The sequence below is a fragment of the Solanum dulcamara genome, chromosome 9 (assembly GCF_947179165.1).
Source record: "Solanum dulcamara chromosome 9, daSolDulc1.2, whole genome shotgun sequence".
Classification (NCBI taxonomy): Eukaryota; Viridiplantae; Streptophyta; class Magnoliopsida; order Solanales; family Solanaceae; genus Solanum; species Solanum dulcamara.
The window spans coordinates 68,629,375-68,642,524 of record NC_077245.1 but is presented as its reverse complement, the minus strand read 5'-3'; the positions used below and the strand labels follow the sequence as shown (position 1 = coordinate 68,642,524).

At 33.0% G+C, this 13,150-nt stretch overlaps 2 protein-coding genes across 3 annotated transcripts; one reads left to right on the top strand and one right to left on the bottom strand.

Annotated features, from left to right (window-relative positions):
* The first annotated feature begins 6,270 nt into the window (after positions 1-6,270).
* Positions 6,271-9,559, top strand: LOC129903443 (heat shock cognate 70 kDa protein). The gene is made up of 2 exons (XM_055978999.1): positions 6,271-6,645; positions 7,693-9,559. The coding sequence occupies exons 1-2, from the start codon at positions 6,432-6,434 to the stop codon at positions 9,417-9,419; spliced, it is 1,941 nt and encodes a 646-aa protein (XP_055834974.1). The 5' UTR covers positions 6,271-6,431; the 3' UTR covers positions 9,420-9,559.
* Positions 9,560-10,113: 554 nt separating this feature from the next.
* LOC129904170 (uncharacterized) lies at positions 10,114-12,832 on the bottom strand. 2 transcript variants are annotated; one of them, XM_055979714.1, is made up of 3 exons: positions 12,669-12,832; positions 10,836-12,471; positions 10,114-10,753 (listed from the first exon to the last, which is right to left on the bottom strand). In XM_055979714.1, exon 2 carries the CDS (start codon positions 12,370-12,372, stop codon positions 10,864-10,866), a length of 1,509 nt encoding a protein of 502 aa, XP_055835689.1. In that variant the 5' UTR covers positions 12,373-12,471; positions 12,669-12,832; the 3' UTR covers positions 10,114-10,753; positions 10,836-10,863. The 2 variants fall into 2 exon arrangements, with proteins under 2 accessions (XP_055835689.1, XP_055835688.1); XM_055979713.1 differs by having other exon boundaries at positions 10,114-12,441.
* Between the last annotated feature and the right edge of the window lie 318 nt (positions 12,833-13,150).

The following is a 13,150-nucleotide window of genomic DNA, read 5'->3' as shown; positions in this document are numbered from 1 at the left end:
CCCTCTATGTTTTTGCCTTAGTTTTCTTGCTTCCAACTCTCTCAAAATGTCTAGAAATCTCTAGGAGTTAGATGATTTAAAGGCTCCCATGTGAAAATTATTATTTTGCCCCTCACCTTTCCTAATATTTCCAAGTTGAAATTCTCATTTTTGTCCTCAACCTTTTATAGTATTTCCACATGTGAAATTCCAATTTTGTCCTCAACCTTTTATAATATTTTCACATGTGAAATTCCAATTTTGCCCCTAAGCTTTTCTAATATTTTCACCTTCAAAATTTCAATTTTACCCCTAATCTTTTCTAATAATTTCACCTCCCAACTTGATCATAAGAAGCTTGTATATACCAAGATCAAGCATAGTCTTACCCTTGACTTGTTACAAGTATCCCTAACATGTCCTTAGGCGCAAAGTACGGGTTATAACAATGAGAAAGTAGCCATGAACAATAATTCCAATACTATGAGAGATAAAAATAATAATAATCTCAATGTATAAATATATCTAACACAATAGAAGAAGAATTAATTCATTTAGAATTCAAGATTTGGGTAAAACTCAACTATAACTCAATTACGATGAATTTAAATATTGAGCTCATGGACGAACTCAATCCAATGCTATGAATAGCTTTACATACCTGAAATTCGAAGCTTTATTCTGAATTGAAGAACTCAATGACCACTCTTGAATCATTAACCTTTTCTCCTCGTTAGAGCATTTTATGTACCATCCGGAGTATAAGAATTACTGGAATAGTATTTCTACACTACTAAAAACTAAAACTATATTTGAGAATGAGTAAAGAAGTGTATAGAGAGAAGAGTTGCTTGAGAAAGCTTGATGAATAAAATGAGAAAATAAGATTGGTATTTATAGGTGTGGAGGAAGGACCTAACAATAAATAAAAATAATTATAAAGGATGATCTTAAAAATTCAATGGAGGATTGTGATCTCATGGATGATGTCAAATGGAGGACTATTGATGTCATTGGTGATGTTAAATGAATCTAAATCTTTCCATGGTTGGTGAGATGAACCTTTTTTTTAACATAATACCTTTTTTCGAAGCTGTGTTTGAATAAGATAACTTCCTAATTAGGATTTGGTGTCTCATATGAATTGTAGATCTAGAAGTATACTTTCATTTTATTCAAGAATTAATCGATTTGGAGCATCCTACCATGAGATATAATTTTTCTTCTACAAATACTTCATTTCATCACAGCATCATGTCTTACAAAAATTAATTTATTTGACCTACGTATCCTCCGAATCTTAAGATATGGTCTTCATGAACGTTGTAGGTAATGTCATTGGGTTATTCAGAAATTTGAATCACCTAATTTGGACTATCTATGAAAAGTTATGACCAAAATACAGAAGCAGTATCATTTTCATCGAGAATTGAAACACCACATCTAACGTTTTAGGGGGTGTTACACATAACTTCTGAATCCCAAACACGCCTGAAGCGTGGTAAACCATTGGGTTCAAAGGATAAAAATCCTAGAAAGAAAAGCGTGAGGAATAACAAAAATGATACTACAAAAGAACCTCCTGAAGAAGGTCAAGATTTGAGTAATCCTCATATTCCTGAAGAAATCAGTAAACCTGAGATTCAAGTGAATGAAGAACTTTCAATTAGTTCTACTGGCGATGAGATAAATTTAGATCATTCGAAAATCACAATTGCTAATATTTTTGCATATAATGTTGCACTTAACCTCATGCAAGATAGTGAAAATCTTGAGCCTAAATCTGTAGAAGAATGTCGACATAGATGTGATTGGACAAAATAGGAAAAGACAATTCAATCAGAATTAAACTTACTTGCTAAATGTGAGATTTTTGGAACTGTAGTCCAAACCCCTGAAGGTGTAAAACCAGTTGTTTATAAATGGGTTTTTGTGCGAAAATGAAATGAGAGAAATGAAATTGTAAGATACAAGGCACGCCTTGTTGCACAAAGATTCTCTCAAACACCCGGGGTCAAGTATGGAGAAATATATTCACTTGTTATGGATGAAATAACTTTTCTATATCTCATCAATCTAGCTATACATAAAAAAATTGAAATACATCTAATGGATGTGGTTACAACTTATTTTTATGGTTCACTTGATAATGAAATTTATATGAAAATCCCAAAAGGATTAAGATTTCCTGAAGCATGTTACTAAATCTCAGGAGATGTACTTAATGAAATTGCAAAAATTATTATATGGTCTGAAACAATCAGGGCGTATGTGGTATAATCGCCTTAGTGAGTACTTGATAAACGAAGGTTATATAAACGATGTCATTTGTCCATGTGTTTTTATTAAAAAAAAGAGAATCAGAGTTTGTTATACTCGTAATTTATGTTGATGACATAAATCTCATTGGAACCCCTGAAGAGGTTCAAAAGGCGATTGAATATCTAAAGAAAGAATTTGAGATAAAAGACCTTGGAAAGACAAAACTTTGTCCAGGTCTGCAAATTAAACATTTAGCAGATGGGGTATTTGTCCACTAATCAACCTACACTGAGAAAATATTAAAATAATTTTACATGGACAAAGCATATCCATTAAGTACTCTAATGGTTGTTTGATCACTTGAAGTGGATAAAGATCCATTTCGACCTTCAGAAGAGAATGAAGAACTTATTGGTCCTGAAGTACCATATCTCAGTGTTATTAGTGCACTTATGTATCTTGCTAACGCAATCAGACCTGATATAACATTTTCTGTAATTTTCTGGCAAAGTATATTTCATCCCCAACGTGAAGACATTGGAACAGTATCAAACATATTTTGTGATACCTAAAAGGTACTATTGATATGAGTTTGTTTTATACTAACAAAGATTGTGCAGAACTTATTGGTAATGCAGATGCAGGTTATTTATCATACCCACATAAAGCTCGATCGCAAACAGACTATCTATTTACACATGGAGGAACTGTTATATCATGGCGATCTATGAAGCAGTCTATTATTGCTACTTCTTCAAATCATGCTAAAATAATAGCAATTCATGAAGAAAGTAGAGAGTGTACGCTGTTGAGATCGATGATACAGTTCATCAAAGAAAGATGTGGCCTGAAAAATTATGTCAAAGTACCCACAGTTATATTCGAAGACAATGTCGCATGCATAACTCAATTGAAAGGTGGTTTCATGAAAGGTGACAGAACGAAACATATTTCACCAAAATTATTCTTCACACATGATCTCTAGAAGAATGGTGATATTGATGTACAACAAGTTCGTTCGAGTGATAATCTTGTAGATTTAATTACAAAGACATTACCAACATCAACTTTTGAGAAGCTAAGATATAAGATAGAAATGTGTCGTCTCCAAAATATGAAATGAAGTTTTCATCAGGGGGAGTAAAATACGCGTTGTACTCTTTTTTCCTTAACCAAGATTTTGTCCCACTGGATTTTTCTGGCAAGGTTTTTAATGAGACAGCACCTAAGGCGTATTACCAGATGTGTGCACTCTTTTTCCTTCACTAGGTTGTTTCCCACTAAGTTTTCCTAGTAAGGTTTTAACGAGGCACAACATCTATGGATATTGAAAATAACTATATATTTGTTCTTTTACTAGAATTTTTTTTATATGGTCATCCAGGGGGGAGTATTATGATATGATATAATATAATAAGTAGATGTCATTTTTATGTGGGGCCCACTCAAAGTGGACAAGTTGCCCACTAGTCTTTCTCTTCTTTTTTGGCTATAAAATGTCGTACTTTGAAAAATATATATGAATTCTGATCTCTCTTTCTCATATGCTTCTTTCTCTTACTTTCTCTTCTCCTTAATTTGCTAAATTAGTTTATTTCATAACATAGACAACATTATTTTAATTTTTATATTATATTCTTCTTATCTAAATTGCTCATTTTATTTTTACGTAACTATCTTTTTATATACTAATTCAAAGATTTTTTTTTAAAAAAATGTGAATTGTTCTTAAACTTGAAATTGAGATAGATTTTTTTTAAAGATAAGGTAAATTAAATTTATTCAACAAAGAATTAAAAGGCATAAATATTCAAGATATTTTTTTTCCAGTTCTATTCTAAAGAGATGTAAACGTAACTTATTTGATTTATTCATCACTTTTTTTTTTACAAATGACAAATCTTATAAATTGAATAAATGAACTAAACATCGGTGACACCATTTATTTATCTTTTTAATATGCATTATAACATGAATAACTCAATCCCTACACATTTTTAAAGAATCTTTGATAATTTTCAAAGTAACATATGATTGAATGAATACTAATTTAAAACTTTTAAAAAATGCAAAATAAAGTAGAACACTACCAAATAAAAGAAAAAAAATCACAAAATATTTTAAGAAGACTCAATGGAGCAGAATAAAAGTAAGAAGAAACATTAAAAACAACATGACAAGATAAGTTAAATTTAGCGGGTTAAAATTAATTTTTTATATCCCAACTCATTCTCCATTTTTTGGCTTACTTCTTTATATGTTGAACCCCCTTCACAAAAAAATTTGACTCCGCCATTACCTTTAATATACTTGGTGTCTAGTTACATACATGTATTTGTATCTCTCTTCTTGTAACAAAGAGAGAAGGCAAGAACAAGTGAAAAGAAAATTAATACACTTGATATTTTTTATATTTATCTTTCTTTTTTATTTTAGTATATTATCTTTCTTTATAACACGTTATCAGCACGAAAACCTAGCCAAACTCATCATCTCTAAGTTGTGTTTTATCTTTCCTTGAATAATATTCAAATAATTTTTTTTAAAAAATACTAAATTAATTTTTACTTCAAATATATGTATTTGCCATAATGTTAATATAATTATTTGGAGCATATGATATTATATTGTCAATTAAGACAACTTAACGAAGTCATAAATTATTGTTTGATACAAAGATTATTTATTTTTAACTATAAAGTGTGATTTCTTTTATCATTTACTATCGTGTTTATTTGAAAATAATGATGATAATTTTTCTTTTCGAAAAATTAATTAAATACTTATAAATATATTACAAATTGTAATATTGAGCTCAGAAACGGATCTTTCATCTTCTAATATAAAGGGAAAATTACAATAAAGTTTTAAAGAGGAGGAACTATCAAATCTAAAATTTAATACAATCTTTTACTTTTATTTTTGATTTGCTTTAATTGAGCCAAGATTTTTTTTTAATAGATAAAAATAAAATGTGCATACATTTTATCTACTTTATAAAATTTTATTGAATATAGTAGGATAAATTATGCAAAGTGGTCACTCGGACGTTTGCTTTATCTCAAAATTAGTTCAATTTTTAAAATTATCAAAAATTGGCCGAATATGTTCTTCCTTTTAATTTCGCTATTAATGCCGGCCTTTTCTTTTTATCTTTAAATTTCGCCACTAATGTCTGCTAGTGTTGGTGCTTCTTCTTCGTCATTCATCTTCTTTATCTACTTTTGCTTCGTCATACTTCTAAAGTTGACGTATCGAAAATGTGAATCATTTCGAGCGAATATATTAAAAGACTTGAAATATTGAGAAAATTTCATATTTAAATTTTGGGACTGTCTAGAGGTGATTTTGAGTTGATCGAGATTGAATCGTCATTGTATATTTTATGTATAGTCAGTGTATACTTCATGTATAATAAACTGTATTCAACTTTTTAATTGTATCATAATATATAGACAGTGTATAACTCATGTGTATATGTAAGTTATATTGTATAGATAATGTATATTTTTTATGACTTATGACAAGTTGATGTATATTTTCTATGATTTTTACCTTTTTTTTTTATATAAGTAAAACATAAATATATCATGAACACAATAAAAATAGTAGTAAAACTTATGTTTTACTGATACATTTTGTGTTTGGTTTGTATCAACTAGTGATATATCATGAAAATGACTTATGTATCAAATTGCGATGTATCAGCATCATTCCTTCGTATCAGAAAGGAGAATTTTTGAAATTATTACAAATAAAAGGGAATAATTAAAAATATATAAATATAAGGGGTGTAATTTGATAATTTTTTCAATATTTAAAACAAGCCCAATATATTATTGGTGTGCCTCCTATTATTTAGATTGGGAATGAAGAATCTATAAAATATAATTGGATTCATGGTGGGCCGGCCACGTCAGTGAGAATGAATAAAATCTATAACAGGAAAGTCTAAATTAAAAAGTAGAATATTCTGGAACGAGCGCGAAGGCAATAGAACAGAAAAGTTGATGATCCAACAGTTGTACTAAATCTCAGTATCAGAACGTTCTGGAAATCAAACTTTTTTTCCTTTATAAACTTCACAAACTATCTTCTCCAATCACAGAAATTTGCTTCTTTTAAACAAAACATCACATTCTCTTCTTCTTCTTCTCTGTTTCTGTTAATTAATTGGTCGGAAATTAAGAATGGCAGGAAAAGGTGAAGGACCAGCCATTGGAATTGATTTAGGTACTACATATTCTTGTGTAGGAGTATGGCAACATGATCGTGTTGAAATTATAGCTAATGATCAAGGGAACAGAACCACGCCCTCTTATGTTGCTTTTACTGATACGGAACGTTTGATTGGTGATGCTGCAAAGAATCAAGTTGCTATGAACCCCATCAACACTGTCTTTGGTATGTATCAATTTCTTTCTCTTTTTACTTGTTCTATCCTATATTTACTCTCTCTTCACTTCAATTTATGGGGGTATGTTTTGAATTTTGAGAGTAAAAAAAGTCTTTTTTATGATAATTTTTTCAGATGCGCTTTCAAATAGTTAAAATTATTAATTATTGTCAACTTATACATTATGTTGTGCGACCTCATACAAAATGTAAATGGGTGCGTAACCGTAGTGCACTTGTGAAGGATTCAATATTTAAAGATTACATATCAAAATAGAGAATTTTACTCTTGAAATTCGAAAGTGAGGTATAAATGGGGATAACATTGAGTTTAAGGTAAAATTAACATTGAAATATTCTGAAAATTTTCAAACCTTTTGCATGCTTTTTCTGCTCTGTTTTATTATATTTTTTGGTAGTAGAAAGAGATTAATAGTACGTCTGCAAAAAGTTGGATTTTTTTTCTTTATTCTGAATAAAATAAATCAGTAGTTAGTAATTTTTTTTTATAGTTGACCACATTACACTGCCTTAATTGTGATTATTAAACGTCTTGCAAGATCATTGGTTTTATACTTAATGTCACTCAAGCATCAAAGCCGTTAATTATTCCTAGAAACCTATGATTGTCTGATTTGCTTTAATCGGAAATTGTAAAAATAATAATAATCAAACAGACTAAAAAAGACTTAAAAAAGAAAGTAAGATATACAAAATTGAAATGTACGGAGACCATCCCATTAATTAATGAACTCCTAAGTTGTCTACAGGATGAATTATTGAGTATTAGAGAACACCTAATTTGAATAAAGTGGAATGACTCAAATGAAGTTTTACAGTCCTCCATCCCTACTAGTTTTTGATTTGAAGTTACTGAAAACTGGAAGGACTTCCCAATTTGTCTTTAAAAGATCAGTTGTTCAGTAATTGAAGTAAAATAATCATAAAATTAAGTGGGAATGTTATAGTGGATCATATAATCTTAATAATCTAAGATTGAATTATAACTGGAAGGAGATTTATACTGATATTCCTTTTGTTTTTGGATGGTTTCAGATGCTAAGCGTTTAATTGGAAGGAGATTTACCGATCCTACGGTGCAGAGCGATATGAAATTATGGCCTTTTAAGGTTATACCTGGGCCTGGCGACAAGCCAATGATTGTTGTCACTTACAAAGGTGAGGAAAAGCAATTTTCTGCTGAGGAAATCTCATCCATGGTCTTAACCAAGATGAAGGAGATTGCTGAGGCTTACCTTGGGACGACAATCAAGAATGCGGTTGTCACTGTCCCTGCTTACTTCAATGATTCGCAGCGTCAGGCAACTAAGGATGCTGGTGTCATATCTGGTCTTAATGTGATGCGTATAATCAACGAACCAACAGCAGCTGCAATTGCCTATGGACTTGACAAGAAGTCTACCAGTTCTGGTGAGAAGAATGTGTTGATTTTCGATTTGGGTGGTGGTACTTTCGATGTGTCTCTTCTCTCTATTGAAGAGGGTATCTTTGAGGTTAAAGCTACTGCTGGTGATACTCACTTGGGAGGTGAGGATTTTGATAATAGAATGGTGAATCATTTTGTTCAAGAGTTCAAGAGGAAGCATAAGAAGGATATTAGTGGAAATCCAAGAGCCTTGAGGAGGTTAAGGACTGCTTGTGAGAGGGCAAAGAGGACTTTATCGTCAACTGCTCAAACTACAATCGAAATTGATTCCTTGTATGAAGGAATTGACTTTTACACGACTATCACTAGGGCAAGATTTGAAGAGATGAACATGGATTTGTTCAGGAAGTGTATGGAGCCAGTGGAGAAGTGTTTGAGAGATGCCAAGATGGATAAAAGCGGCATTCATGATGTGGTTCTTGTTGGTGGATCAACTAGGATACCGAAAGTCCAACAATTACTTCAGGACTTTTTCAATGGAAAGGAACTTTGCAAGAGTATCAACCCTGATGAAGCAGTTGCTTATGGTGCAGCTGTGCAAGCTGCAATTTTGAGCGGTGAAGGCAACGAGAAGGTTCAAGATTTGTTGCTGTTGGATGTCACTCCTCTTTCTCTTGGTTTAGAAACTGCTGGAGGTGTAATGACTGTGCTGATTCCAAGAAATACAACCATTCCAACCAAGAAAGAGCAAGTGTTCTCCACATACTCGGACAACCAACCCGGTGTCTTGATCCAGGTGTACGAGGGAGAAAGAGCGAGGACCAAGGACAACAACCTGTTGGGCAAGTTTGAACTCTCTGGCATCCCACCTGCACCAAGGGGTGTTCCTCAAATCAATGTCTGCTTCGACATTGATGCCAATGGCATCCTGAATGTCTCTGCCGAGGACAAAACTACTGGACAGAAGAACAAGATAACTATCACCAACGACAAGGGTCGACTCTCCAAGGAAGAGATTGAGAGAATGGTGCAAGAAGCTGAGAAGTACAAGTCTGAAGATGAAGAGCTCAAGAAAAAGGTGGAAGCTAAGAATGGATTGGAGAATTATGCTTACAACATGAGGAACACTATAAAAGATGACAAGATTAGTTCCCAACTTCCGGCTGCTGAGAAGAAGAAAATTGAGGATGCGATAGATGAAGCTATCAAGTGGCTAGACAGCAACCAACTTGCAGAGGCTGATGAATTCGAAGACAAGATGAAGGAACTGGAAAGCGTTTGCAATCCGATTATTGCGAAGATGTATCAAGGTGGTGCTGGTGGAGCTACTATGGATGAAGATGATGGTCCTTCTGTTGGTGGTGGTGCTGGACCAAAGATTGAGGAAGTGGATTAAGAGTTTTTGAGGGAATTGTTTACCTGTTTGTTATTAAATGTGCTTTCAATTAGCCTTTTGAAATGAAAGTTTGTTCACCCTTTTGTTGTTAATATGTGCTTTTTCAAGAAAGAATTGAAGAAAACTTCTACTGTTCTTATTCTAAAATTGTGATTCAGTGACTTAATATAGCCTTTTTGCTGACAAAAATCATCTTCTGGTTGTGAACAAGTTATTTCAAAACTATAATGTTTAGTTCATTGGATTAAAAGTAAATAAATGGGGGATACAGTATGTACAAAAATATGTTTAGTTATTGTACATTACATATAAATTTGGATATCCGGGAGAAGAATTTAGTTGTCTTAGGATTGTTATTTCGGAATGTGGTATAAATAAATGGATGAAGCATCTTAACATGGGAGCTAATCCCTTTGTTCCAATTTATTTGTAATTTATATGAGATATTTTCTTTTTTAGTAAGTTAAAAAAGAGTGACAAATTTCTATATTTATAAACAATTTAATTTTAAAATATCCATCTCAACCCTTAATGAGATGATTTATAGCCACACATACATACTTATTTTAGATCACAAGTTTTTACAAAGTCTTTTCTTTTCTTAAACTTCTTCATAAGTCAGACAACATTACATAATTGGGATGGAGAGAGTATTTAACAGAAGAGTCTCCTATCCTAAAAGAACAGGTAAATGTGCAGATAACCAGATGATACATAGTTGCATTGATCACAATTCAAAAGCAACAAGAGGAGGAAAAAATGGAACTTGGTTGGGAATACATATATCAACTCTCAACCAAAGCAAAAAGGACATATACTGTAGATAAAACAATCCAGCTCAAAATAGCAATGGATCATTTTGCACTTCTGAAAATTATAAGCTGGTATTCAATATCTGATTCATTTTACATTTGTCTCCACTTGCACTTACAATATGTTCAGCTGTGCATCACATGATATGTAACTCAGAGGGTACCATAGGAGAGGAACACAGATACTAAGACTATGCAGAGCTCTATTGCATTATGTAACGTCAGAAACACCAAAAGAAGAAAAACAGTAGATCTTATTGTCTGAAAACACTAGGTCGGAATCAGTGTGTTCATATTCCTAGAGTAACAGAATGGCTCATTGTAATTCAGACTACTAAACGCATTTCTTTTTCCTATAGATTTGATTCATTAAAAATAGCTACATATATGTCCACTTACATTAATAACATGCTTTGCTCTGCATCACATTGTAGGCAAATCAGCAGTGCTCCAGAACAGCCTCAAAAAGAGCAGCAGCAAAGGATCTAAGTAAGGTGGTATCATCAGATATGAGGCCTTTGACTGTGTAGCAATTCAACAATGATTGAATTTCCCCCTAAAAACAAAACTTAAAGAAAGAATGGAAATTTTCTATCTGGTCTACCTTACACTTTCTGCAATCAATACCTAGCTCACGACAACTTAAACTCATTTGGAGGTCGAAGACAAACAGGAACTTCATGCACTTCTGGAGTTGTGCCATATTTGGGAACTTTCAATTCAAGTACAGACCCACTCTTGTCAAAATAGGCTTCTAGCTTCGCATCATCAGGTATTCGAGTTGGAAGTGAAATTTCCCTTGTGAATTCACCGCAAGGACAGTGCTCTGGAGATGGATCAGTTAGCTTGAATGTTCTACCATTCCTCAGCACAAATGGGGGGCAAGCTGTGCTCACAAATGTTATTTTTATAATGGCATGATCAATATTGTTCCACCAATGAACTTTCACCTTTTCACGATCAACAATAGGTAGGGTTATCATAATCACGTATCCTTCTGAGTCCTCGTATATAACTTTTGCAGCAGCGGCTGGCCCATACACGTTCTTCATTACACCCGAAAACTCATTCATCCAAGATGGTGCAATAGTGTGTGGTTCTCCATCTTGATGTCTGTTTAAACTGGGATTAGTCGACAAGGAACAATCTTCATCACTTCCATGAGAAAAGAAGTCTTTTCTTTTCTTACCACAATCAGATGAGAGCTCTAAACCACTGCTATTCACATGGTTTGATGCTGGAGTTGACAAGTGAAGACTAGTACCATTAAGTAATTTTTTTGAAGGAAGATGAGAATTACTCTTCGGTAAAGGGATCGATCTTTGAAGCTCAAAATCTGTGTTGCAAAGGTTCCGCCATGAACTGAAGTCTCTAGCTTCGTGTGGGATTGAAAAATTGAGATCCCTACCAGTAAGTTCCATCCACTTCTTCTGCTCTTCCTCATTAATACATGATAAATTGGGTGATGGAACAAGCTCAATTCCATGCAAACACACCAGATTGGAGAGGCCTCTATGATGTTTATGCTGCATTTTATGTGAACACATGAAACCCTTGTCAACGCTAAATGGAAATGAACGCTCGCCCTGCTTAGAATGTCCATTCATATAACTCCTCAACTGCATCTCCCCCAGCGCGTTTTCAGGCCTCTCCTTGAAAACCCACATGTACATATTCTCCATGTCATGCTGAACCAAGAACACATCAAGCTGGAGATCAGACTTATCAAATCCAGACACCCTATTACTATCTTGAACAACTTTGCACTTAGATTTCTCCTTCAAAACAGGCTTAAAGTAGAAAGTAAAGAAAAACCAAGCACCCCAAACACTATCTAATATCTTATCACATTTCCTTCCAACTGCAGACAAATCAAGAAGCTCATAACATTCATTAATCTGGTGTCCAAGTCCAACCTCCATCATATCAAAAACGTCATGGTTCCACGATTGAGGTGGAGGAGGAGGGCTACGTTCCACATATAACGGGAGATTAATATCCGGTGGCCTCGAAATCACAATCTCCCTATTCATGTCTCTGTCTGATTCCTCATGGGAAGTAACAGCAATTGAGTCCATAGACAAGAATGTAGATAATTGATAATTATCTATTGACAGACTTGTCATCAAATCTTCCCCCATCTGTTTACCACTATTTAATTCCTCACAACAAAACCCCAAATATACAAAAAGCCTCTATAAACACACTCCCTTCAAAATTGCAAGAAGTTCAAGATTTTACTACATAAACAATAAAACAAACATGGGTATTTAATATTTTATCAAATATCAGTAGAAAAGGTTGTTCTATGATATAAAGATAAGATTTTTACAAGCAAAACAAGGGATTCTTGAATTCAAGAAAACCACTATAAAATTGAAAAAAACAACCTATAAATGGATGTGAATCAAAAGGAATAGATGGGTATCAAGATTACCTTTTTAGAAATATTTTAATTTTGAATCCAATAGAAATATTCACAAAGAATCTTCAGCAGCACTCCATGTCTACAGAGAGAAGAGGAGAGAAGGGGAAGGGAAGAAAGACCCTTCAGAGATTGAGGGGAATAAACGTTGACAGATACCGTTAACGTTGACGACGTTAATGGGAGAAGTAACGCCTGATAAGCAAAGTTTAAATGTGATTCGGGTCCGCGAGATTAGGGAATAAGTGATAAGCAACATTGCTTTTCGTATGATAAGTACATATAAATCAATTAATTCTACTCATTATTTATATTTGAGATAATTATTGTTATATTCCCAAAAAAAAAATTATTTATCATTGGATAATTCATTATTTTTATACCCTTTTTTTTTAACTATCTCACGCATTTGATACCATTTGATCTCTTCCTTCTTAATAACATTAAAGTATATTATACTCTGATGATATTAAGAAGAAACTGTTTGATACTCT